The sequence below is a fragment of the Coturnix japonica genome, chromosome 18, assembly GCF_054131305.1.
Source record: "Coturnix japonica strain WE chromosome 18, WE-NBRP24, whole genome shotgun sequence".
In the NCBI taxonomy this organism is placed as follows: Eukaryota; Metazoa; Chordata; class Aves; order Galliformes; family Phasianidae; genus Coturnix; species Coturnix japonica.
Window position 1 is genome coordinate 7,925,522 of NC_140680.1, and position 27,289 is coordinate 7,952,810.

The 27,289-nt window shown below is 39.8% G+C and overlaps 2 protein-coding genes across 3 annotated transcripts; both read right to left on the reverse strand.

Moving 5' to 3' along the window:
• Window positions 1–5,120: 5,120 nt before the first annotated feature.
• On the reverse strand, window positions 5,121–13,858 carry MAT2B (methionine adenosyltransferase 2 non-catalytic beta subunit). Of its 2 annotated transcripts, none has more exons than XM_032447359.2 (7): window positions 13,553–13,858; window positions 10,223–10,417; window positions 9,284–9,398; window positions 8,836–8,988; window positions 8,307–8,500; window positions 7,274–7,387; window positions 5,121–6,698 (listed from the first exon to the last, which is right to left on the reverse strand). In XM_032447359.2, the coding sequence occupies exons 1-7, from the start codon at window positions 13,580–13,582 to the stop codon at window positions 6,528–6,530; spliced, it is 972 nt and encodes a 323-aa protein (XP_032303250.2). In that variant the 5' UTR covers window positions 13,583–13,858; the 3' UTR covers window positions 5,121–6,527. The 2 variants fall into 2 exon arrangements, with proteins under 2 accessions (XP_032303250.2, XP_015731442.1); XM_015875956.3 differs by lacking the exon at window positions 13,553–13,858 and adding an exon at window positions 12,824–12,967.
• Window positions 13,859–14,429: 571 nt separating this feature from the next.
• Window positions 14,430–27,285, reverse strand: HMMR (hyaluronan mediated motility receptor). Its single transcript, XM_015875955.3, has 17 exons — window positions 27,062–27,285; window positions 26,390–26,466; window positions 25,503–25,583; window positions 24,570–24,758; window positions 24,193–24,279; window positions 23,244–23,344; window positions 22,632–22,706; window positions 21,615–21,793; window positions 20,798–20,946; window positions 20,299–20,513; window positions 19,596–19,712; window positions 18,847–19,005; window positions 17,106–17,258; window positions 16,902–17,001; window positions 16,456–16,632; window positions 16,051–16,213; window positions 14,430–15,340 (listed from the first exon to the last, which is right to left on the reverse strand). The coding sequence occupies exons 1-17, from the start codon at window positions 27,150–27,152 to the stop codon at window positions 15,327–15,329; spliced, it is 2,127 nt and encodes a 708-aa protein (XP_015731441.2). The 5' UTR covers window positions 27,153–27,285; the 3' UTR covers window positions 14,430–15,326.
• Window positions 27,286–27,289: the final 4 nt, after the last annotated feature.

Sequence of the window (27,289 nt, forward strand, 5' to 3'; positions counted from 1 at the left end):
ATGGCCTGTGTAAAAATCAGGAAGAAAACACATCTGCAGCCCTGAACCACCAAGTTTAAGGAGATCACGTACTTTACCCAGGATGACTGCGCAAGCTATGCTTTGTGGAGTGGCTCGATCCCCACAGAATCACTGAGGCCCTCAGGAGCCATGGAGGTTACCTCAGCACAGAGCACAGCAACAGCACAAAGTTTCACATCTTGGTTTATCTTACCACTTGAGAGAAGTCAGAAGGAGCCATTGGTGCAGAATCTCCATGGTGTTCTGAAGTTGTTTCAGTTGTAAGCTCCTGCTGTGTGGCCACAGGGTGCTCTGTGAGGAGCCTTGCACTGCCGCCATGATGCCTCATGCTTTGGCTGGACACTGAATAAAGTGTGGCTGAAAATACGAGTATCCCACACAGGCCCGCTGTGGGAAGAGTTTTCCCAAGCTACAGTCTGGGACTAAATTTTTTCACATAGAACAAAAGCAAGATTGTAAACGTGGCTGCTGGAGATGGCAATGAAACTGAAGATGGAAGCCCAGAGATGTCCTAGCTCCAATGGCTTCCATTCTTGAGTTAGCACAACACAATGCTTGTTCCGCCACATCCTAAAGTGGCTGATGTAATCACCACCAAGGGGCCTCGATGACAGCTTAGAGCCCTTAATTCTGTGAAAATAGGTATTCATGAAGAGTGCACAGGACCAAGCCTCTGCTATAGGAACTGCTGCAGTGACTCAGGTTACATTAGGACAGTACTGGAGTCAGTAGGGGTTACTTATAAGCAATTGAGAGAAATACAAAGCCTCAGGGGCCCGTTAAACAGTCTCTGAAAATCAGGTAGAGAATTTCTGTAGTGGAAACATTACAGGATATTTATGCATGTTGTTTCTACCTGCTGTAATCAAGTCCAGGGGCTGTCTTTTCCCAAGCTATGTTTATAGAATTTGAAAAAAAAAAAAAAAAAAGAATCATCGTTTGGGCTGTGTAGGATTAAGAAGTTTTCCCCTCCCTCCCCATAATCCAGATAAATGATACCACTCTCTCTGTCCTGCCTACTCAGAGCCACCAGGCACATCTATCTTCCCTAATCTTCTTTTCCAGGATCCATGCTGACTACCCCTTAAGCAATTACATACATCTAAATGTTCTGTTTGCATAATTGCTCTCCTTGTATTTGCTGCCACTGAGATCAGATTTACAGGCTTGCAGTGTTCTCAGTCTTCTTCCAGTCGTCCTGCTCATTTTAGATACCTAATGCTCTGCTTTGTCCTTTAATAAATTATCAGTGAAATACACACTTTTTAAAAAGCAAGTCAAAATGGCCACCACTCGGCCTCAAGAAAGAAAACCTTCCAAGCTAAATGTCTGTTACAGACAGTAATATTTTGCTGCACTTTCACCCATCTCCACACACACTGCCCCAAAGAGAGAGAGGAGGAAACAAGTCCTTCACTCTGCACAGACAGTGAGGGCCACCGGTTCTGCCAGAGATTTGGTTGGAACCTTGTGTTTCAGACTTGTTTCCTTCCTCTGCCTTAGTTTATCATTGACCTTCTGAAGTAATGCCTCCAGGTTGGTGGGATATACAGACACTTAGCAAGAATGCCCCTGTGGTCTCAGTTTGATGAATCATGTTTCTAGAAGCTGAAGAAGCTGTGTTTTCTCATGATAGAATAAACTGGAACAGTTCTCAGTAGGAGGGAGGAGAACATTGTGCAAAGCTCCCTACTTAATTGCAGTGAACAAATATAGAAGAGAGGGTCTATCAAAAGTACAAATGTTCATGTAAGTATTATGCATTCAGTTCACATTGAGTGGATGCATGAAATTCCTTTTGAGCCTTTGAACTTCAAGTTGAAATTAACAGTACGCTTAGGAAGTACCTCTTGGACTTGAGTAAGTGAGCCAAGTGCTGCCTGTTGCGGGATGGTTAGAGACTCGAATGTATGATAGGATTTACCTGCTCTGCTCAGTGCTCAGCTCCCATAGTGCCCTGAAAGCCTTTGCAAAAGTGATTTGCATAAAGTGTTAAAGACTACTTAAATCTCAGTCTGATGAAGTATCTCTTTAAGGCAGAGGTATTCTCTTACAGTATTGTTATTTACATCTGGTTTACATGGAAAGATTGATGAATATTACAAATGTTGATATTTGGGATATGGAACTAAGCATATCTTAATTTATGATAACGTTATTTAACTTGCTTTCAGATATGGGACTTCATTTTTAGACACTGATTATCTTATACTTTCATTGTGTCTCCTTATGCTTTTTCTTTTTTTCTCAGTATGTGTTGTTTGTGTATCACTGTTATCAGAGTACACACTTGCATTTATATTGGAGCTAACTATGACCTGAATCAGCCATGCACAGAACTTATTTCTTGTTTATTTTTCTTTAGACAATCAATGAAAATGTTGTCCCCCACAGTCAGGAAACTGTAGTGCTTTAAGTCCTCAGGGAGAAAATCTGAAGCTTCTGCTTCACCTGTGTGAATCAAGCAGCTCTTCATAAAGCCTCTCCAATGCTCAGGCACTTGGGAAAGGATAAAAAAATACCTGCTGCTTTCCCCTGTTTTGCTATGTGTGCCTGTATTGTCTGTTGTCACAAGGGATGGTAGAACTATATTGCAAGACCATTTATTTACAACCTAGAGTGGCTATTTTGAGGGAACATGTGGAATGACACACAGGAAAAAAAAAAAAAAAAGCCATTTTGTTGGTGTTATTTTCATTTGGACATTTTTTTTTTTTTTCTCCTTTTAAAACTCTTTCACTGCTGCCTTCCTGTGGAAACCGAATTTTGGCAAAAAAAAAGCCTCCTTGTATACAAGAGCACATTTCTTCATCTTCAGTACTTCAGACCTACACCCAGCTTTTGAAGCACCAATGTTCCAAGGGATGAGCTACTCAAAATATTCCTCTTCCCACTCCTGCTAGAATACCGAAATGTATAATTCATCTTGACCTTGTGCCTTGTCAGCTTTTAATACTTCTAATTGCCTGTCTGCTCCAGCATAATCATAAAACCTTTTAACATCTCACTTAGTCCGCTTTCCAGAATTTGACCTTCAGTCTGTCTCATGAATAATGGGCCAAAGAAATTCATTTAGACTACTTGCAGCATCAGCATCATACATCTTCATCCTTTCTTACAGTGTTCCCAGCAGCCATTTGCTGCTTATAAATATGTTTCGCTTCTATCCGCATTTTCATGCTTCCTTTAACCCCTTTATGTTATAGGATCATAGGGTAATTTGGGTCAGAAGGGACCACAGAGGCCTTTAATCTAATCTCCCGCTCAAAGCAGGGTCAGCCCTGAGGTAAGGCCGGGTGGTTTTATTCAGTCTAGTCTTGAAAACCTTCAAGAACTGCACACCCTCTCTGGGCAACCTCTTCCAGTGATTCCCTGTCTTCATACTGTGAAAGGCTTTTCAGCCTGAGCTGTACACATTCGAGTTTACGTCCATTGTTTCTTATTCAGCAGCTCTCTTGCTGCCCTCCAGGAACTGAGGGTCCCTCCTGCAGAGCTGCTACTCATCCCGGATCAACTGAAAAGGGCTTTTCCTTCCCAGGTGCAGCACTTCTTATTTGGTCATGCTAAATTTCATATAGTCACTGAGGCTGGGGTACAAACAGTGACTTTTGAGGTCTGATCGGGTCCATCCTCCTGTGATTACACTCACTGCCATCACTATGAGTTCCTAGACAGCAATAAAATGATTTGGAACTTAACTGCTCCATTCTGTTAATACTGTAATCCTGTATTCTGGTAATACTGTAATCCCATAGAATACTGTCAAACTACACTTACATGCACACCAGGAGACAATCTGTATGTTTATTCTCCCATCAAGATACTCTGAAGCATTGATACTTGTACTTAAATGTAAGCACGGTAAGGAACCCTACAGAAATCAATGGAACAGTAAGCAGAGTCAGAAATCTTTCCTGTGATAGTTTTCTTCATGTAATTCCTATGCCCCACTGTTTACACACTTCTTTTTACATAACTACTAAGGACAATTTTTCATGCTTACAAACATCCTATAACATTACACAGCAGTCATTATTTTGGAAGCTAGTGGCACAAAACAGCCAATGCTTCTTGAGAGCCCTTTCTCGGGTTATAAAAAAAGTCAGCTCATACAGAAGTACCATTTCTCTAAGGTTTTAATTAAATACGAATTCAGGCAAATACAAGTTGTAAAGTAAACAAACAGCACTGCAACGCCACAAGTTCTCTGAGCCCAAGGCTGCAACTCAAGGTCCCTTGAGGCAGTGCTAAGCTTACAATTTAATTTATCTCTAAACACCAAAATCTCATCAAAACCAGGGTATATTGTATCAGGCTATACATTCCCGTCTTATTACGCAGTTTATCTATGCTCCCGTTACACCATAATCCCTAAGATGCTCAAGCATTTTTATATGTAAGAATGATGGACTGCAAAGTTAAAACGTTAAAAGAAAGGAAAAGAGAAAGAGAGAAAGGAAAGGAAAGGAAAGGAAAGAAAGAAAGGTAGATGAGTAGATGACAGGTATGGAAAAGGTAAGGTACTGGCATGGTTACATGCTAAGGCAATTGTAGCTTTACAGATGTGTGTTTTAGCTTAGGGGGGAGTACAGAGCAACTAGTTCTAAATCTCCCTAGCGGGGAGACTGGGTATCTCCTTTGCACAAGGTTGCAGTACTTAAGAGAACATTGCTTCTGCCTTCCTTCAGCTACGGTAATTTCACATGGAGCTGACAGCTGCATTGATCACTTGGCCAGATCCGCTTCCAGGCAGCAGACAGAGACTCACAAAAATACCAGTGTGACATTTTGTATCTTACCTTTCCTTTTCTTTGATGAGACAAACCATGAGCTTCTGACCATCTAGCTTCATTTGAAACCTTTATACAGTAAAACATGAGAAGAGCTAAAAGATTATTTTGAGCTGAAATTGTGTTTAAGAGGTTTTCATGTGTGACCTCAAGAACCCCTAGCTGATAGAGTGCAATGCATATAAATATTCAAGCAGGGCTGACCTTCTAATGCCGTACTTTGAACAATCACTTGAAGTTGGCAGGAGTTTGAAGCATTTATGACTTCCAACAAACAAATATTGGGAGAAAATAAAGAATGGACAAATGTTTCTCATGCTGCAATATATATTTATTGTCACTTTGGAAACAGGTTACCAGGTGTATATCAGGACTTCAGACTGAAAACAAACCAGGATAATGAACTCTTAGCATACATATGGCAGTTGAAAATTAAAGAACTGAATGTAAAGCTGACCTTTGTATGATTTGAAGTTGGTCTGTTTTTGTCCCACCCTTTACCCCCCCCAGATATTTTTTTAAAGATGAACACCTTCACCCCTCATCCACTCTTCATTTCAATCTCAGAACAATAAATTATCATAAAAATGCAGCTTTTCTTAATTTTGCTTCTGTTCTGCTGGCAACCTCAGAGCATTTCCGTTGTTTAACAACTTCAGAAGGAAGCTAACTTTTACAAACCACATTCTTCCTCTACTTTTAAGTAGCTACTGAGTTCACTTTCAAGGACTAAATATAAGCAGATTCAAGGTTTGGTTATATTAGACTACTGTGGCTACATCACAGTGCAAACATTTAACATATGCACTTAGCTGTTCCAGAACAAGCTGCATCAGTGCAAGATGTGAGTCTGTGCAAAAGAAGCTGGAGTGCTATAAACTCTTGAAATACCTTTCCTCTCCTCTCACACGTACTTACTAGCGACATCTTCCTACAAATAATTTCACCAATCCCAAATACCACTCAGAAGAGAAAGATGAAGATATCAAAACAAAGAAGTCACCTCCAATACCCACCCCAAAATAAAGGTCAAAACTATTTTTCCTCACCCTATTCTAGCTTTAAGTGATCATTAAAACAAGTGCAGAGAATTTGCCATACAAATATGAAGCTGCAGGCATTAAATTACAGAACACTCTGAAAATATTCCAAGCATAAAAAGTACACTTGATAATTGCAAAAATAAAGTTTCACTTTTTTTAAAAAACATTTTGATTCAAGCTCAAGCAAAACAACATTTTACAATTCCCGTTTCAGTTTAACTTCATAGTAACAACAACTTCAGAAATTAAAAACGACTAACCCAGATTTTTGGTGATAAAGTAACTGACCATGTCTTTCAAGGAAGTGAAATGGTATATACAGCGATGGCACAGACCTGAAGCATCAACAGCATGTTTCAGCCAAAAAGAAGTCTACAAGTCATCTGAGTCATTCTTAGCATCAAAAGGTGCTGACTACTAAGAACCACAACCTGCTATAAACAGACTTAAGTTGGACTGGTACTAAAAGAAGGAAGGATCTGTGGTGTCATACAGACTCAGTGTTTGTCACTGAACTTTTTTAGGCTAACAATTTTACTAGTGCAAGACCACACATTTACCTGATTAAATGAAAACTCTTAAGTGTCACAATTTAAGAACACTCATACAAAACTATTTTTTTTTTCTTTTAAAAAAGTGCCACATACCATACTTTTACTAAAAAAGTTACAAACTAATGGAAGACAGTCTGTCTCCATCTCTTGTCAACAAGGAAAGGCCAAAGTGATTCTTTGATTCCAGCTCGAAATGGTGTTCTCTGACCTATCCCCAGCATCTCCAACTTGGAGCAGTCAAGTTGAGCGTTCCTTGGCCGAAGAGCGCCCACAACTGGACAATCAGTAATCTAACAAAAGAATTAATACAAAAAAGAACACACCATCAGACAAGTAGAAATGGCAAAAAAAAAAAAAAAAGAGTATTTATTCTCATATACATGTTAATTTAGAAGCTTTTTATTCAGGTAAGTTCCCCTGTATTGTGTTTTTGTGCTTTTTTATTTTTATAGTTAACTCCATTTCAGCATAGGAGACATCAGGCAGAGTGATGTGAAGTGTCTTGAGTTGTGACATTTCTCAAATAACTATTGCCACCTACACACTTCTATGTTTTATTCCTATTTTTGTCATATGACAGTAGTTACAAGGTAAAAAAGATGACCAAAAATGTTGACAGAGCCCTGTCTTCATTAGTATGCTGGAAGAGAAATAGATTTAGTAAGATTTTTTCTCCATCTTCTAAGTCATGTTTCAGTTCCAGCTGCTACTAATTCACAACCCTTGGAATATACGTGCTAGGAATACACATACAGACTGTCCTGAAGAGGAAGTTTACTTGTGGATCCAGTGTGAGACCCAGACCTACTGTGTGAAAAGTTAAAACGTTCTTATCTTTCTACAGGTTTAACAGTGTATCACTTACTGGTCTCAAGTGGCTGCTGGGAAGGTTGAATGCATCTGCAATGGCACACGCCATTTCATACTTAGTCATCTGCTCATTGCCAGACCAATGAAACGTTCCTTTTATGGAAGGGTCCTAAGAGAAAACAGGAAGCACAAGTGAAAATAAAGCAGCCAGCCTTCAGACTAATTCCCATGTAAAAACTACACAGAATAAGCTTACAGCAACAATCCCATCCAGACAGGCATGTTATAGCACCTCATTGATGTTCTGGGAACAATTTGCCTCCAAAGAAACACCTGACCAGGGACTGACACTAAAAATTAGTGTTGTATTCATTAGACAAAACTTCACAAAAACGGCTTGCATTCTGCAGCATAAACACGAAGGAGCCAAATCAACCTATTAATAAGTTAAATAAGCGGGGAGAAAGAACTCAAGAAAAAACTCATCTGTTCTATACTATTCACTTAAAAAAAAAAAAAGGCAGAAAACAGCACACACGTTCTGAATGCTCAACTAACCACATGCAAGTCCTAGTTCAGAGACCAACAGCATCATGTCCACAATATGACACAATATGCTAGACCCATTCTTTTTAAAAGCTTTACCTATGAGAAAAATCAAGTGTTTTTAGATGCGTTGCTAAATAAACACAATAAAGTACTTCATCCCAGCAGTTCATCTTTTGTTATCTCAATGTTCTTAAATACAGTGATCAGCAGCAACTCTGAAATTACTTTTAACTGCTTTTTTCAGTCTAACATGGCAGTCTGTAGAAGGCACGTTACAAAAGGTTATGCATTTGTAGCTCCTGTCTTTGTACTAGAAGAAACATGACAATGTTTGGAAGGATCTTCCTGTCCCTTTGCCCACTTCTGTTTTAAACATCAGAACACTTGCACACTGTCATGTAAGGCAGACACTGCACTCTTACAGATAGCACTTTCCCATTGTTCCAGAAATATAAAGGATAATGCAGGTTAGAAGTAGTTTTCAGTTGTTCATTAAGAGCTTGATCTGATTTTCCCCCAATTTTTCTCAAAATTCTTACCAGCATTCTTTTTTCTGCAAGTTGTCTGCAAACAACTGCTACATCCTTCACATTTGTAGGAAATCTTTGTTGCCAATGGTCCATGTTGGCAGATTTATTACTGAACTGCACTTTATCAAACATAACAGTCACAGCACTTTCCTCCAGTCTTTCCACCTCTCCATACAAAACAGGAATCCGAAGTACCGCAGCACCTAAAAGACACAGTATTATGAAGAGTATTAATGGGGCTACAAATAAGCTCTAATGTCATACCACAACCTGAAAGATGTTTTGGAAGTGTTAAGAAATCTGTTGGTGATAGTAAACAAGTACAAATAGGAAACAAAAGCAATGAATGTGTTTGTACTCAGAATATGATTCTGAACATTACTTCCTTAAAGCATTTTTTATGAACACCAAACACTACTTTCTAAATCCGTTTTTCCACGGCTTTGCAACTTTATCCCTGACACAGGAATTTATTAAGCTAAAATACAACTATGCAAAATAGGAAATTTCTATTAAAAATGTGCAAGTGTATTCTTACCTTCGTTATTTTCCAAGACTGCCTTTTCACCCTCCAGTTTGGTTTTACCATATAAATTCAGGGGATTTGGTACATCAGTCTCTTTATAAGGAGGGCTCGTTCCATCAAATACATAGTCTGTACTGATGTAGATCAGAAATGCTCCAATACCAGCTGGAAGGCAAATGTTTATACATAATTCATTTGTATTCATGTCTTGTTTGAAATCTCAGCAAACCCTTAAACAAATTTCCAAAAGACTTTGTCTTCTAGATCCATTCATTCCTTCTGTCTTTTCACTGACCCCTGATATGTACTTCACTCTCAATATGATCCGTATCTCAAACATGGATCAACTGCACTCTGGCAGCAGAAATAACATTCAAAACTTTGATTAACTCATATTTTTGTTTTTGCCTACGTAAATATAGTATCTAAAGGCACCAAATCCATGAGACAGCCTCCTTACCTGCCTCTTTTGCTAAGTTCCCTGAAGCAGCCACGTTGAGTTGGGAAGCAGCATCTGGTTGGCTTTCCACAACGTCTGGACGCCTCTCAGCAGCACAATGCACTATAACATGAGGCTGGAAATTAAACAGTAATTTAGAACAATGAACATGATGAAGAAACTGCAGTTTGACCCTAACGCCCTCAGGATAAAAGGCATTTCACTAAGTTGTGAAAACAGTAAAAGAAGTAGCATTATTTTGAGAAGCAAGTTTTCCTTAGGTAGCAAAACAGAACCAAACTGCCTCAAGGTTTTGTATCTGAGCACCAAGAGAACCTGACTATAAGTTTTGCAATCTTGACCTGTAACTTCAATCTAACAGAAAGACTGAGGTTGTCTTTTATTTTTTAAACAGCAAAATAATGCAAAATACAGAAAAATGCAATATCTCACAGGTAATGTTACAGAAAAAAATAAATTACTCAAATTACTTTTGGATAAGCTATTTTCCCATGCCTTATTTCACATATACAGACTGTTAATGGGATATTTAAAGACATTTTCTAAACTGGCACCCTACATAATGTTTTTCAAGTTTCACATAGACCCCTTGCAAGTTAGAACAGGAAAACAGGATGCCGTTCATCCTGCATACTAGACATGTGGTTACTGGTTACTTACTACACTGAAACTCATGATTACCTTTTTCTTTATACCACAAGAGCTAGTGTACTGATATCTATATATATCTCCTGTGTTCTCTCTATGGTGATGATGACAAAGTTCAGAATTATTTGTACCTACAGAGCAAACCTGTATTCCAGTTAGATCAAAGACAATGATATAATATTTTAGAGCTCTACCAAACTTTTACTTCCACTGAAGCCACATGGCCAGTATCAGAACGGCACTGTCAACTAGCCATGTCAAGTACCTTATCTGTCTACTCCAGAAACTCACCTGAAAATCATGGATAATGTCATGAACTGCAACAGAGTTGAGAAGATTAACCTGCTCAAATTTAGGTTGAGCTCTTCTGTATCCACAGCCAACAGCATTCCAATTATTTTCATTGAACTCTTTAAACACAGCTCTACCAAGAAGTCCCGTAGCACCCGTGATCAGAACTCGTCTACTGGGAATATCAATATCTTCCTAGGAGAGGAGAACAGGAGAAGTTTTGTGTTCCATTGTTATTTATTGGCTTCTCATCTTGAAGTGTTAGCAAGGCTACAGGGAGCGTTACTGTATTAATGAGCTTTCACTGTGATGTGTTTTGAATAGAGTGCCTCACAGAAAACAAACACCTGTACAGAGTCAAGTAGTTAAACATATTCTTGAAGATGCTAAAGACAAAATTCAAATAAGAAAATCTTGTACTTTCACAATAGAGGGAGAAAAAACAACACAACCATCCAAAGAAGACAAACTCAAATGTGAGAATTTTAAGCTCATTCATAATCCACAGTAGGTGCCTCAACAGTGATCATGGCACTGGAAGACCAGAATTTTACAAGGGTATCTCTGAAAATAATGCCTTCTATTTTATTATGTTGTTCCATGATCTCAGAGGTAGAAGCCAGTGGGATGGCCATAGAGGCTGAACCTTTCCAACAATATTCCATTACATTCTGTTGCCGTGTGACAGATGGCAGCAGAGGGACAGTCTGACACAACGATATCTGACATGGAAGTGTGTATGAAGCAAAGGTGTGATACTGAACTCCATGCAGAGAAAAATGGCACCTAGTGCCACTCTTCAGCACTTGCTGAACATTCACGGAGACTGGACAGTGGATGTGAGTGAAAATGCATAGCTAATAATGGTAAGTGTTGAAAAACAGTGCTTTGTAGCGGAGAATTTACTCTATCAAATAGCAGGCATTACTTCTGGAGTAACATATGTATTACTAAATAAAACAGTAATTCATTGTTTATGACCACACTGGCCTAATAACAAATAAACCGAAACTATCACCCTCTTGTCTTAGCTTATTAAAGGCAGGTGAAAGCGATTAGGTTACTTAATCTCTCCATCTGTACAACCAAGTAAGGATTTACTTCAACCACAGCACATTCAGTACTTGGGATGACTGCATAACTTGGTCCACATAGAGCTTGTTTCTCCCCAGCACTGCTCACTACTGTCAAGCTCTCAAGACTGCAAACACTGACTCACAGCTGTCTGTGCAACCTTTCCTTCCACACACATTGTTGAGCAAAATCCTGCTAAGAACAAAAATGAAAGCACATGCTGCTATGCCAATAAAGAAAGCTTCAGGCATACAGGAACTATCAATCTTGGATTTCCCAACTGCACCATGCACAAGGACACTGCTAACGGAGCACACTATGCACTTCTGATACCCCATTCCCTTCTGAGCATCCTCATGGTTTCAGCATCACGACATGCTCACTATGGCTGATTGTAGCAATGATTTCTCTGCCCTTTGCCCTTTGCGTCTGAAGGTTTCTGTCCTCTGTACCTCTGCCAGGTACAGAGGTGTGATGGGCACAGCTGAGCCCAAAGCAGCTGTGTGAGGTTCCCAGCACCATGCACCTATGTTCCTCAGCATTATGGGCAAAAAAGGGATTTATTCCTCTAAGTACTGGGTGAAAATGGGTAACTCTTATCTGGAAAACAGCCAACTACAACAAATTACGTTAAAAAATAAGTACTTCTATCTTTATGTTGATTCTGATCAGAGAACAGAAGTGTGTAGACTGCTCCTCAGGGCTGTCCGTGTTCCTCTGAGAAGCGGGAACAAGGAAATGGTGATTGCTTTCTCTGTCAGGGACTTTTCAGTCCCATGGGAGAGATGACTGCTGCTTCTGCAGACAGGGGGTATCTGCTCATCCACATCAAGGACCTGCTGCAGAAAGCAGAAGGCAAACGTGTTCTAAAAGCACAGCAGCTACCATAAAGTGACCAACATAAATGGGTAATTTCATGTGAGATGTGGAGAGACTGGCAAGTAACACCTACGAGCCATAACGTTACTTTGTGCACATCACCAAAACACAAGAGTATCATCTACAGAAGCAGCAGACACGCTTTGAGTTGAGAACCAGGACCGGCCGGCATGAAAGCCACACAAGGAACCACAACAAGACAACACAAGATCTAGGACGAGCTCAACAATTCCCACTAAAATACGGCCCTGCCGTAACAACGACAAGATGGGATCCACCGCCACATCGCCCCGCGCGGACTGAGCCCACAGCGGGCCGGGGCAAACACCGCGAGCTGCGCAGCAGTACAACGCCCGCGGGAGCAGCGATACGCGGAGCTACAGCCAAGCGCTTCCGCGGGGACAGAGGTGGGCCTGCTAAGCGCCCAAGGGGCCGCGGACGTCTGCAACCGTTCGGGGACTCGCGGACGTCATTCGGCGCCGCGGAACTCAGCCGCTCGGGTAGCGGTGCGCCCGCCGGTACGAAACAGACCGACACTGCGACCCGGCCCCGCCGCACACCCCGCACTGCCGAGCCTTCAGCAGCTCCTCGGCCCCCACCCGTCCGAACCCCGCGGCCCTTGGAAGGCGACGCGGTGTCCCCGCGCACCTCCACGAGCTCGCAGCGCCCGGGCACGAAGCGTATCTTGAGCTCCTTCTCGCGGCCCACCATGGCCGCCACACGCAGCCCCCCGGGGCCTCGGCCTCCTCCGCTGCGTCCCCGCTGCCGGCGGACGTGCGTGCCGAGGGACGCGCCCTCACAGGGCGGCGCCCGGCGCAGGGCAGAGCGGTACCGAGCGCTGATAGGCCGAGGGGCCTGAAAGGGGCTGAGGGCGGCGGGTAGGAGGCCGTTAACGGAGGCGGGGTGGGGGCGAAGGTTTCTTTCTTCCCTTGCAGGAACGTTCTAATAGATAATAATTCCTGATAGTCAGTATAAAGTTTTGTTATAACATCCGTAATTCGGATCCCCGGAGCAGCACTACCCCCTGCCCAGAGCCCCACAGAACTGCTTGTAACCAGGATCCGTACCTGTAAGAACGTTCCTGGGTCGCTTTGTCTCGTACTCACACAGTCGGTACAGGATCTTTTGTCACTTTTATGTTTTTAAGTATAGATTATTATATATAAACTAGTTGAAGCAGTAAAATCATTAATATCAACTCAGTTAAAGCCCACATAATGGTGTATTAAGCATAACACAGCAATAGGGCACTAAAGCACTCTGTTTTGTGCTGTAATTAAAGAAACGAGTGCTAGTTCTCTTTCCCTCGGTCTCCTCCCTTACTTTCCAATACTGACGTGCAACAGCAATTCTTCCTCCCCTCACCCAGCACCTTACCTGCCCTGCTTCCGCCAGCACTTGAGGCATTATTACTTCAGGAATAATTACCAGATAAAGAAGTGATTGCACCTTTCCCTGCTCCAGTCTGCAGCGAGCATACAGTGAAAACACAGAGTGAAAGGAGCAATAGCTCAGTTGATCTTCCAAACCAGGACGCTAATCCAAGGCCTATCACGTGTGGTTCTGAATGCTATTGAGCTTTGTTTTAGTCCCACTCATGCCCCTTAAGCTGCTTGGTAGGAACTTGGTAACAGCAGCACGAGCAAGTGCAGCCACTGCACAATTCAAAGCTCTCCCTGCCCTTTTTCATTGAAGCAAGGATAGAAAAAACCTCCAAGATAGTCAGCTACCTCTTTTACCACTTGCACATTTGCTCTGGACTTTTCACATTTTCAAGTTAAAGCAAAAACTGCACTGCTTTAAAAAGGAAAACCCAATCACTTCTGAGAGTTGCTTCCTTGTTTTTGCCTGCGTAAAACATGCTCCTGGTAGTTTAATAAGTGTTTGAAATAGGCTTAAGCAAAGCTGCCTCTTTGGGCAGAAAGCTTTAACCATTGAGGTAATAGGAAAGAAAGAGGTAGACAAAAAGGCGCTCCTGCACTACTTGCAGTACTTCACTGCACTTTGCTATGCTTTTACCCTTTGACAAACTTAAAGTAATATGACACAGAACCTGGATACTTTAAAAGTGACCTGAATTCAGCACCATCGTTTCTTTGCTTGAGCTTCGTAGAGCCTTTCAATCACTTGCTTTAATCTCTTGAAATTAGAAACGAGTTTATATTAGTGTAAACACTTCTTTTAGTCAGGGTTTTTCCATCAGCTTTTTCATTTGATTTTGGTTTTCATCTCTTCACAAAGGACAAAGACAAAGCATCATTAAAAATATTTATTCTAAAATATCCTTGATTTTTGATGCATTTCAACAGATTACTTCCACCTTGCCAAAAACTCAGCTCTGTACAATCAGCAGGTAGTGGGCATCCTCTCAGTCAAACCAAGTTCTGTTGGTATTCTCTTTCATATAACAGGAGTTCAGATAGACAGTTAAAATGACCACAACAATTTAAGTCTTATGAGCACATCTGTAGAACAAACTTCCCTTTAGACACTTACCTTGGCCACATGATACAAACATTTAGGTGGACAAGGCAGTTGTTTTGAGTTTGACCTGGAAATCCTTTTCTGGAGAGTCACATTATCCAGTCCCATGAATGAAGTTAGCATGTCTTAAATATGGACCCCATTAAAAATATCCATGCCAACTACACAGTGTCGTTTTAACAATTGATCTATAATACATAAAGCCATTAAGGAAAAAGGATTTTCGGACATCATTTCTGCCATTGGCATCAAAGCAACTATTACCAGCAAAAATCAATTTAACATAAATTGCAGAAATTAGATAGTTACAAAACAACATATTCACAAAGGCACCTTGTGTTTGTCACCCTTTTTCCCTAACAATTATCCACTTTTTCCAAACATAAGCTGACCTGCTGAAAACCAGCTAAGTAACTTCAGAAAACAAAGCAAGTCAAACAATGGCAGTTACAGTGATACTACCAGGAGTTTGCAATATATCAGTTATGCCATCTGCAGATAAGAGTATGACCAAATAGTTTTTCTGAAAATGGATTGTTTGTTAGTGTGATCACTTGATAGCATCTAATACAGATGGCACACAAGTTCACCTTGAGAAGTCTGTTGAAATCCTCTGCAGTATGTGAGCGTATTGGTGAGAAGTCTCTCAAGAGTGAGAAGACTAAACTTAGTTTCTATTACCTGCAAAGGAAAAACATCAATGAGTTTATGTTTTGCACTATTGCTCCCTCCACACTGAACAGGCATTTGTCAGGTGGTGCAGAGGGAGGCACTAGATTCCACCTAGCAGGCAGGACCACAGTTTCAGACCTTCACTTCAGAGTACGTTCCAGTGTCTAGTTGAAAGTCATCTGCCACCTCTCTCCTAGTCTGCTTCCCTTTTTGCACTCCTTTGCTCTTGCTATTTTTCACCTACAGGCCTTTTGCTTTTACCTGTACACCTAACAGCAGTATATGGTCTTGCAAGGTAGCAGCTAAAAAAGAAGGGCTCAGGCATCTGGCCGAGTACCTTTTACACCTGCTGCTCTTCTAAGAGGTAGTGCTTGCTACAAAAGGTGAGCTGCACAAGGAATGTTAGCAGGTGACAGACAGTAAAATAATTAAGTTCACATCTTCCAATACCACATCAACCACTTCTCCACATCAAACAAGTTCTGTTGTCTGATTTGAAATATATCTTGGGTTAAAGCAATACAAGCTAGGAGGTGCAGTGGCAAAAAGCCCACTGGAAAAACAACACTACACAGCTGTATTTCACAGCAGATACTGGAGGCTACAAGAGATGCCACCTCCTTCATTTCCCAGTGAGGTACACTAAACAAGACTATCATATCTTTTTTGGATATGTTTAAGATACACAAGGACCGAGTTACATGAATATCCATGCTTACCTTCTTTAAAAGGAGTTTTTGGAGGAACATTTTCCTTGCTATTATGCTGGAATGCTTTAGAAGGATCAAAACGCCTAATGCCCTGAATTTTATGTAGCTGCTCCTGCAGATCTCTGTTTGTTTGTTTCTCTTTTGCAAGAAGTGCACGCAGTTTTGTTATGTCCTGAAGAAAACAAGACTCAGAAGTTAGATTAAGTATAGTAAGATACTTCTACATATAGTGTTTCCAACACAGATTCCCTTGCTGCTCCAGAGACTGATGGCTTATTCTAACCTAGCAGGGAAAGTAACAACTATGAAAAACAGAGTTAGAATTAGCCTGCAAGTCTTTGGAAGATGTAGCAGGAAAAAAAGCAATCAAACAAGCAGTTCAGTTCTCCATTTTTAACATCTTAATTGACAAACCTGCTGCAGGTGGGTATTATCTTCCTTCAACTTCATAACATGCTTGATTTTTTGTTTCTGGTTTTGGTGGCCAAGTAGCTTAGCATATGCTTCACTTAGTTTATTCAGTTCTTCTTGGGCTGCACCTTGCTCATTCAAGAGAGCATTTTTCTCTGCTTCAAATGCATCTAGTTGTTGCTGAAATATATAGTACATTTAACAAAAAAATAAAATTTTGAGTGTTTTTATTTCCCCCACTGTACCCTTCCTCCCAGACTGAGATCTGAAGTACAAACATCGGTCTGGGAAGGGAAACAACTGTTTCAAGAGATATAGTAACTTAAGAAATCACTGCAGGATGCCTTTCAAATGAAGAAATAGTAGCATATTTACTTCTAGAGACCAGAACTTGACTCAACCACACAAACATTAACAAGATATCAAGGAGAATTTACTGCCTTACACACCTGAAAAGGCTTAGTTTTGTTATGCAGTTCTTCATATAGATTACGCCAGGTCTTTATCTCTTCTTTTAAGCTAGAGATCACATCATCATGTATAGTTTTCCTAAGATGCAAGAAGTAGAGATTCATCATTTCTACTATTAGCTCTCAGCATGTTTTCACACTGTGGTGTGCTGCAATACCCAAGTTTAGCTTCAGAGAAGTCACCTTGATTTTTCCACTTCAGACTTTTGTTTCAGATCTTCTGTTAGCTCTTCCAGTTTTTCCTGTAGCTTTGTCACTTGTATGAGGCAAGACTCTTTTGTTCTCTCTGCTTCTGCTTCTTTTAGTGCAAGCTTTGTCTGGGCTTCTAAAATCATCCTGAGGAAAACATAAGCCATCCTTAATGAACCCTAATTATTTATGCTTAGCTTTATTTCATATATTAAGTTACTCTAACTGGGAAAATAAAATTAACCACATTTAGAATTTCAGTTATTCCAGTAACAGCTTAAGATCTGTATTATCAGTACTGTAAGATAGAAACATAGTACAGAAAACACTCAAGTTCAAGATCTACAACGTAACTTCTACAAGAAAGCTATCTTTTGAAAGCATGGCAACATTATGTTTTTTTATGACTGTTAAATATTAGTAACTCTTAATGAAAGATTCCTGGCTAATTAGACTTTTAATGCACAGGTTGATTCAAGTAGCGTAGATGACTCCCAAGGTCTTCCAAGCTCTCAAATATACTGCTTCCCATCTCTTACCTCAGCTGTTGCACCATCTAGGTAGATACTAAGAATCTTTTTCCTAACCATCTACCATAACCAAATCAAATAGAAAATAATTCTTCAGACAACAAGCCAAAAAACCCACAACTCTAACAGAAAGTGGAGGAAATACCGAGCAGCTGGGGAAATAAGAAAGGACAACACCTTCAACAGAAGAAGTGTTTTGGAATCTGTCAGTGCATGCTATGACTGTGTTCAGGATTACCTTAATATCCTGGCTATGAGTAAACAAGACAGCAGAAGCATTAAAGAAACAACGATCATCAGGAAAGTGATTTAGTTGTGGAGATCAGAAACTGCCCAAATCAGTTCAGCCAGAAAGGAATTTTAATGCAGTTAATAGTTGATCCACTGAATGGCTGGAAAGACTAGAGCATAGTTGTTTACTGAAATCCAGCCTCAGCTCTGTAAGCTAGCTAGGAGCTGCATTATGAGAAGAGGAGAAGGCAGGCTAGCACATATGGCATGATCCATCATGTGCAAGCAACTACCACAGTTGCCCAATACTAATTTCCATTTGTATACAGGTACCTTTTGAGACCCAACTGTCTCATAACCTCCAGTCAGCAGCTGCCCACAACGGGAGACTTATGGTCTGCTACAGTGAGCTGGAAGGACATCATTGAACCACTAAGCTGCAATTAGCTGGTGAGAGAAGCACATCCACAACAACTGGCCTAGGACAACTGCTGGTTTTGCTACTTAGAGCTGCACACGAAACAAAGGCTTTTCTTTCCTTCACTGCAGTGTGGTAATTTGTTAAACAGCATCTGCTTGTAAGCAGAATTTGAGATGACGGATATTCAGAAAGCAGTGGCACAGTCACATCCAAATTAAATACTTGTCTGCTCCACAGAGCTTATTTATTCAACAGTCACTGTGAGTGATATTTCTAAGAGCAATATTCCAACAAAATCAGTTAAACTTGTACCTATGTTCCACATTAAGGAAAGCCACCTAGCAATTAACTGAATCAACTGGTCTTCTAATTAACTGAATCTTAACTCATTTTGTCTATCAGAATTTTCAAACTCCTGAATTGGGAAAAAGAAATAAAAGATTATGCCAAGTACTCACTTTATTTGATAAGACAGCGTTAATTTCTAGCACAGAAGGCAGGCAAGTCTCTGCTAGTATTCTTTAGCTAAAGGAAAAGTTTGTCAGCCCAGTACCTTGCACATTCTTCCTTTGTCTTGTTTTTAGCGTGTTCTGCTTCCTGAAGCAGCTGTAGATTATCTTCATGTATTTTTTTCAGGTCAGCAACTTGTTCCTGCAGAGAAGTGTTCTCCATTGTAAGACTGTGTATTTCTTCAGCTATTGTCGTCTTGTAGCTGGTAGGACAGAGCAAGAGAAGTATTGCTACTTTAGACAACATATAGATTAAGTATAAATCCATAAAGCCTTAAGCAGCAATACTGTGGCCGGCTCACTTATGCTTTGGTAGAAAACATCAAAAGACTGACTAAATTGGAAGGATTCATCAACACTTGTGATGATGTCTTGCATTCTTACCAATATATTACCTGAATATTTTGAGAAGAAAGGTTTGCAAGAACTGTAGGAAAAAAAGAATCTTGCTTAGTCTGAAAACTTGCACTGAATCAGGAAGGCTTTCTGCAAGTTATTTCAGAGTGCAGATACTCTTCACCAGTTACAGCTATCACTGAGAATGGGGAGCACTCAAGTGCTTGATTACACTTTGGTAGAAACATCCACAACTTCCTGATTTGTGAGCATGTCATTACAATTGACTAGTACTCAAAATAAATTGCTTATTACCAAATACTCCACCACAAAAAACACTGCTCAAATACTCGCTCTCAATATACAAAGTCAAAAACAAAGGCAGCATAAATCATTGTAATGCTAATGGAAAAAAATAAAATAAAGACTGCCCAAGTCTTTAGTGGAACTGAAATACCTTTCAAATTCAGCAACATTCTCTCCCAGTTTACGCAGTGTGTTGTTCAGCTCTTCTTGGATTTGCAGAACTGTATTGCTGTGCATTTCTTTGATTTGCTCCAACTCAGCATTCTTCCTGAAACAAGCATTCAACATTGCACGTGGGACAAAAGCACATCTGAACACATTACCAAATGCTGTTAGCAGTTAGAGTAAGCCTACAGGAGAAGCAGTATATTACTCCTGACATATCAGTATCCTCTGTCACAACTTCTCATGAATTCAAGCACAACCTTCAGATTTAGCAGCTTTAACTAAACACTTCTCCACTCTCCAGCTTCCAGGATACTCATGGAATAGATTTGATGTACTGAAAGCTTACTAGCAGACATTAACATGAATAACAATTCACTTGAAAAATCTTTCCAAGCAATTGCCCTTTCTAGGGCATAAATGTCTAATACAACACAGATGGAGCTACCATTTAACAGTAGCTTCACATTACTAAAGTACTGGCACTTTAAGCATGATTTAAATAACAGTAACTTAAAATTACGCAAATCACTCAGATTGGTTCTACCTGCTGTAATTAATCTAAAGCAGCAAGAAAAGTTTATATGTATTTCAGGTCTCTTTAAACCCTCAATGCTCAAAAGCATTGTATACATTACTGATTCAACTTTTCTCATTCTGTAGCTTTCAACTCAGTTTGTTTTACAAACCCTTTTAGCTTCACATCCATCTGTGCAAGTTCAAGGGCTTTAGATTTGGTTTCTTCTTCCAACAGCTTCACCAGCTTCTCAGCCGCCTTCTCTTTGGCATGGAGTTTGTCCAGCTCCTTCATTGCACTCTTGAGCTCCTCCTCCAGGAGACATCTCTCACTCATTACCTCATCTTGAAGATTTAGTAACTTCTGGTGCATAGATGCAGACAACTCCTGCAGAGTATAACAAAACTTAAAACTACTAGTAGTTACTGAAGAATTAAAAGCTGCTTGGCAATGTTGAAACTTTAAAGCACAGAAGTAAGGGAAAAATGGGCAAACTAGAACTGTTGTACACTAGCTGTGAACAGCACAGTTTCTGCTAACCAGCACCCACTTGTACATTCTGTAGATTATACCATTAGACATAAAACAACTTCATGTGTAACCACAAAAAACAATTTAGTCTCACTCCTCTGGATAAGTGTATTTCAGACTACATTAGAATCTATATTTACCCTCTCTTGCTGCAGCTGAGAGATGAACTCCTCTTGTTTCTGAAGCAGTTTTTGGTGTTCTTGCTCCTCTACAAGTGCTTTATTTTTCAGCTCTTCTATTTCAGCATTCATACTCAAGATTTTTCCTCTGCTCTCAGATGATTCTCTCTCTGCATAGAGTTAGCAAGAATGCAATAGGTAATGCCTTCTCTGCCTTCAAAGAAGCACAACATCTACTCTAAAACTAAAATGGCATAACTTAGTTAAGTTAGTTAAGCATGGAAAATACCCACCTCATATATTACCCCCTTTGGAATTCATCAAAACCAACTGAAAGAATCCCACTTCTAATTAGGCTTGAATGGTAGCAAACTTCAGCTCAATCAATTAGCTTTTATCAAATAAAGTAGCACAGATAGGGAAAACCTACTAATGGTTCCCTTAGAGTTATGAGGAGTAGAGTGGAGTTAGGGGAGCAGAAGCAAAGAAGGATTCCTGGACATACTCTCAGTACCTCTGTGAACTTGGGTATAAACCACTAACAGTGAAATAAAGCTGTATAGTACTGATTCTTAATCAAAAGGAACAAGCATTCACCTTTTTGATTGAAGAGTAGCATTGAAACAGTTTGTATTTTTACACTATTTACTTCAGTATGTCTCTATGGAAATATAAACATAGACTCAGTTGTTTCCATACAGATACAAACAGGCTGGTCTGTTTTCAGCTGAAGCTGAGATATGATTTGGAATCCACACTACCATTTTAGACAAACATTTGTTATAGGATGCATATGTGATCCCAGCTACATGAACAGCATTCAACAAGTAGCAATTACCTTTCTCTTGTTCAAGCAACTCACACCTTTCATTAAGTGCTCTGATCAGTGTGTTTGATTCTTCCTCTTTTGTTTGAAGTGCATCCCTCAGGATCTTGATGTCCTGGTCTTTCTTGATCAACATCTCCTCCACCTGAGCAACGTCTAGCTTGTACTTCTCTACAGCTTCTGCAGCACCACTACAGAACAATATTTATTGGTTACCATAACTTCATTTTTAAGATTTCATTTGGCACAAATGAGAGATGCTTGGAATACTGAATACTGTTTGTTTTTAGCAGGAAAGCTTCCTTTCCTTACTTAGACATTTTTTTTTTTTTTGCAGCATTAACACAAGTTACTTAAAATTAAACAATAATAAAATACCAATTTTGATATTAAGTTCAATTAGAAACAAAATTACTCACAATACTTCATTTACAGATCATCTCTACACCTGCTTTTTTTAGAAAGATGAGTTTGACAGAAAAGCACATACACAAATAAACTAGACTTCACAATAAGTAGAAACTTTAGGCAAGTTCATGAGGAACCTCTTACTGAGTAAACTGGCAGAAATGGGACGCTGGTGGAGAAGGAAGGTTCAGATCGAAGGGAACTAAATTGGAATGCTTTTGTGTCTTCACAATTTTCTGAGCTAGGTACACATCATTGAGGAGCTGGTTAGTGCTTCCACCTGTTACATAGCACTAAGCTGGTAGTGTTCACAGCCAAATCAATATTCTTAAGTGCCAGAAACAAAGATAAAACATCACAGCTATAAAATATAAAATAAAAACCAGAAAATTCCAGTAGCTCAGAGGAAGAAAAAACAAAAGCTGAGTTTTGTATACAAATAACTTTCTAAATGTGGATACATCTTAACTCCTTCCCATCTGTCTGGAAGGATAACCACTTTTTCCCTCCCACACTCTTATTACTGTAGAATTGTTCCCAAAATTCTGCTTCACTGAGAAAAAAAAAGCTTAGTTTCACTGCCTTTTAACACACTCAGTCCAATTCCAGAACAGTTTTTACCTGAGCTCTGTGATATAATCCAGGAGTCTTTCAGTGTCACACTTATCTTCCACTTTCTCTCTCTCCGTAGCAGACCTAAAAAAAAAAACCCAAGACATTTGCACTATAAATAGAAATATTCAAGTACATCAGAGTTACTCATAGGTTATTTGTTTACAGGTAAGCAAATAGTAATCTGTCACTGGATCACTACTTAATACTAATGCATTCTTCCCATTATCAAGTGTGGCTGACACTTCCATTTGCACTAACAACACTGTACCACATTTTAGCACAATTGAGTATGTTAGACAGGCTGCATTAGTTAGACAAATTATTGTTGCCTTTCGTGAATTGCATTACCTACAATATTAGATTACAGTTAAAATACACAAAACTAAATATAAAATATGTACTCATTCAAGCAATTGGATATTAAAGGGGAGCAAAAGTCCTTTTCATATAGGGAAAATTTTCCCACAGCAAACATCCAAACATCTCACCATAAATTTTATCTCAGGCCACTGTTAATTTCTGTTTCCTCCCAGTAGAAAGATGGCCTTAATTTTTCTCCAAGCTACAAACAGCTCAGATATTCATGTTACTACATCCATTCCTTTTCTTACAACTTACAGTTTTTCTTGTAACTGTGCTACTTTTCCTTTTGAATGCTCCAGATTCCTCTGTACTTCCTGCAGCTTCATTTCCATGTTCTCCTGCTTCGCAAGTGCAGTCTGGAAAAAGGTCAGTGTTACCACCAAAACTAGTATGACAGAAGTTATTTTTCTTTGAGTCATATTAATTTTTAATTAACTCAACCAGAAATTAATTACAGTACTAGCTGCTATGCTAAATGTGACTCCTTTATTCAAATTATCCATCTGCAGATATAACAACTGTTCATTACAACTACAGGCATACACTACCCAGAAAACCCACACACAGCTGTAGCAATTGGACAGATCAATATGAGAGGAAACGTATTACAACCTTTCTTTCTCTGTTGTAACAGAGCTTTGATGACAGAAAGACCAGCATGACAGAAAGGTGCTATAAATGAAGGAAAGACTGCTCACTCACGTCAGAAGATTCCAGGTTCTCAGGGGAAAGCTTTGCCAAGGAGGAATCTCCAGGAAGAGATCCTTCCCCAGCAGCAGTCAGCCCTTCAGTGAGGCCTAAGAGAAGTGCAGCCAGGCTGCAGCCCTTCAGGTCACACAGCTGTATTGCCTTTACCTGTGCTCCCAGGGCTGACCCAGTCCTCTCCCCAGGTACTTAATCAGCAGTTCAGGCCATGACTTGAAAGCTCCCATTCAATGGCTAAGAGTCAATTTGAAGCCACTGCTTTTTGACTACGTCAGATGTCCACCCAGAGTGATATTTTAACAAATATTTCTAGAGTTTCTTATTCAGAGGAACTTCACATATCAAAAGCGAAATAAGGATCATTCATTATTATCTTTCCTAATTCCACTGAATGAAAAGCAGTTTTTGAGTTGAGGAAAGAAAAAAAGAAAAAACTGCTGCAAGCTCTTTGTTGACTGTTCCTAGGCAGATCAATCCTGTGCAGTACAAAGCAGCTTACCTTCTCCTTAGCATCCCTCTTGGTTCTGAGCTTCATTAACTCCATGCATAGACTGCTCATTTTCTTCTGCACACTGTCTTCAGATAGCTTATTAGAGATTAATAAGACAATAAGCATTAACACCTTCGTGTGAAACACTCAGTGTTTTAAAGCAGTATTTTCCTCCCACCCACAACACTGATCTCTCTGGGTCCCAGTAACTCACATTAGGAAGCCCAGATCTGTCCTTACCTTAACACACAATGTCCCAAACAAAACACTCCAAACATGAGGCAACGAAGGAGCGCAGGAAATGTGTCAACGGGGAAGTTTATTCATGTCCAGGGAATTCAGTAACAGCCAAGTCAAAGTAAATAAGCATCTATTTGTCTTCTTACCTTAGATTTTAATAGTTCATTGGATCGTGTTAATTCCAGAAGCTGTTTTTTCAGGCAAGCAACATTTGCCAGAAGAGATGTTTTCTCCTGAACTGCAGCACTCAGCTTAGCTTCCATCTTAACAAAGTCTTCATCCAGGGCCTGAAGTTTTTTATCCTGCTCTCCACGTTCTCTCACTAATACACGAATCTAAAACACAACAAATAGTCTCTCCTATTTTATGATATTATTATTCTTAAAATCCTTACGTTGTGACTGCTGTTTTCCTGACATGGCTGAATATCTGAATTGGCTTATATTCAGAACATTTATCTTCAATCTGTCACTCACAGACAGAATATTATACCAAATTGTGCTTATCTTTTTCTTTTTTTTTTAAAATATGCCATACAGCTGCAGTTCTGCTCTCAGTTGTCTGTGTGCTATTGGACCAGCAACCTGTAATTTGAGTTAGAGTAGTCTTATCTCTGACTTGCAAGAAAACACATCCTTGGCTAGAAAATACAAAGACAACGTGATAACTGAGACAAATGGAGTAGATATGAGTACATAGACGTGTATTGAAAGGAAAAGCTAGCTGCCTCTTAAACTTCAAAATCATAGCAGTTTTTGAGGGGAAAAACAGCACGATTTTTATAGCTGTTAAATAACAAACCCTTTTCAGAGATAGAAAACATAGGAGTAGATTGCTTTATTTTCTATTAAAAAAAAGGTTTAGCTTCACAGCTGCTCAGGATTAGCAGGAATTAATACAATTCCATTCCATTAACAAGCCCAATGTTTTCTACAAACCATAACATCTGATAATCTCAGCTCTGCATAGAGCATTTGTGCACTGTTACGTAAAAGAAGCTAATTCTGCCAGCTTCTCTTTTTAGCTCTGGAAAGTGGCCAACATAAAGTGAATGCAGTTCTCTGATAATGTATTCATACCTCCTTCTCCAGTGTCTTCTGCTTCTTTTTCTCTCTCATAAGGATAAGATCTTTTCTAGGCTTCACATTCCCACTAACCGGCTGTTGAAAACAAACTTATTAGAAATATTTTAACTGATGTCTAACTGCATATGTTCAACTGTTGCTAAACTAATAAGTATTGATAACACAATGAAAGATATGGTCACACAAAAAAAAAAAAATAAAAATCAGCTTTACTGTTGTCCTTTCTTGAATGGAGAACTCCTAGCCATTGTGATGGGAAGGAGGAGGCTGGAGAAGCGTGAGACCTGCACATCTCTTCAGCTACATAACAACACATTAACCTCTTAAATGCAGCTGGACTCACAAAACTCCTTCCTATTTCACAAGTACTAATAAACTGAATTACTAAGTCAAAGTTATTATTCAACTCATTAACCTAGTCATCTTCAAATCTACAGCCTTATAGATTGCACTGAAAACCTGTAAATACAGTATAATTCCCTCTTCATTTATTTCACCACTAGGTGCATGCTCTGGTCTAGCCATCATATGAAAGCAGCAGAAACAAGATCTTAAGAGAAGCAGCTGTGCTGCAGTTCTCTGATGAGCAAGTATGAGACTACGATAAACTCAACACCAAAGCAAACAAAAAAAACCAGTACAAACTAATATAAACTCAGTCTTCAAAGCCAACAAGCCAATCTTTAGGCTCAGGTAATCATCATGTCATCGCAACAATCCAGTTATTTTTCCCTCCTCTACTACTAAGGAATCCAGGCACAATAACATGCTCTGCATTTTACAAAGGTAAGTTAACAGCAATTGTATCAAATCTACATGATTTAACTAAACACAGAGATTTACCTAAAATTAACAGTGCTGCAAACACAAGAAAACCTTACCAGTGATCCAAGAGATGCAAGTCTCCTTCCAGTTCCAGAGGCAGTTGTATTCTTCTCATCATCCAAACCTGTCTCACCTGCAGGAGGACACAGAACAACAAAGAAAAAAACGTGTGCATGCATACAGTTAGTAAAACTTCACCAAAATAGATGAAGATAATTAATTTCCTATACAAAAGACAGAACGCTCTGCAATTATTAGACTACCCAGCTCACAACCTAAAGCTAACTGCTTTCTTACTGCAATCAAGCAGTCAATATTAGTCAGGTGGGCACACAACAAAGACCAGAAATTGACTAGCAGACAGCAGCTGTTTTGAGAACTGAGCTTCTGCCAGGCTTATACCCCCCACCCAGGTTCACACTGCCAGGTTTCAACCATAAGACTCCTTATAACTTAAAAAAGCCTTGAAAATATCGCTAAAGGCAAATCTAAAGAAGTTCTTAAACTGTGCATCTTAAATCATGGACTGTACTGCTCAGTAGGGGTCATGTATGAAAAGCTTCATTAAAAAAAGACAGGAACAGCCCTGTTTCTACAGTGGGAAGGTACGCAATGAGCTGCAGAAAGAAACCAACAAAGCTTAAAACAAAAGAACAAAGAAGCAGCACATAAACACCCACAGGTGTAGTTTACAAAAGCATTGCAGCACAACTTGTAGATATACTCACTCTTATGTTTCCTAACGTGCTGATGCGGCTCAGAGGACGAAGAACCCCGCAGGGCAGCTGAAGACTTGGTGTCACAGGAGCCTCGCAGCATGTCAGGTGCTATGAACGAGATACACAGAACGGGAGAGAAGCAAAAAGAACAGCAACAAGTTTCGGTTTTTCTGAGCTGAAAATCAGTCAGACGCTGCTCACGGAGCGACCCGCCGCTCCCCACATTCAAAGGCACCA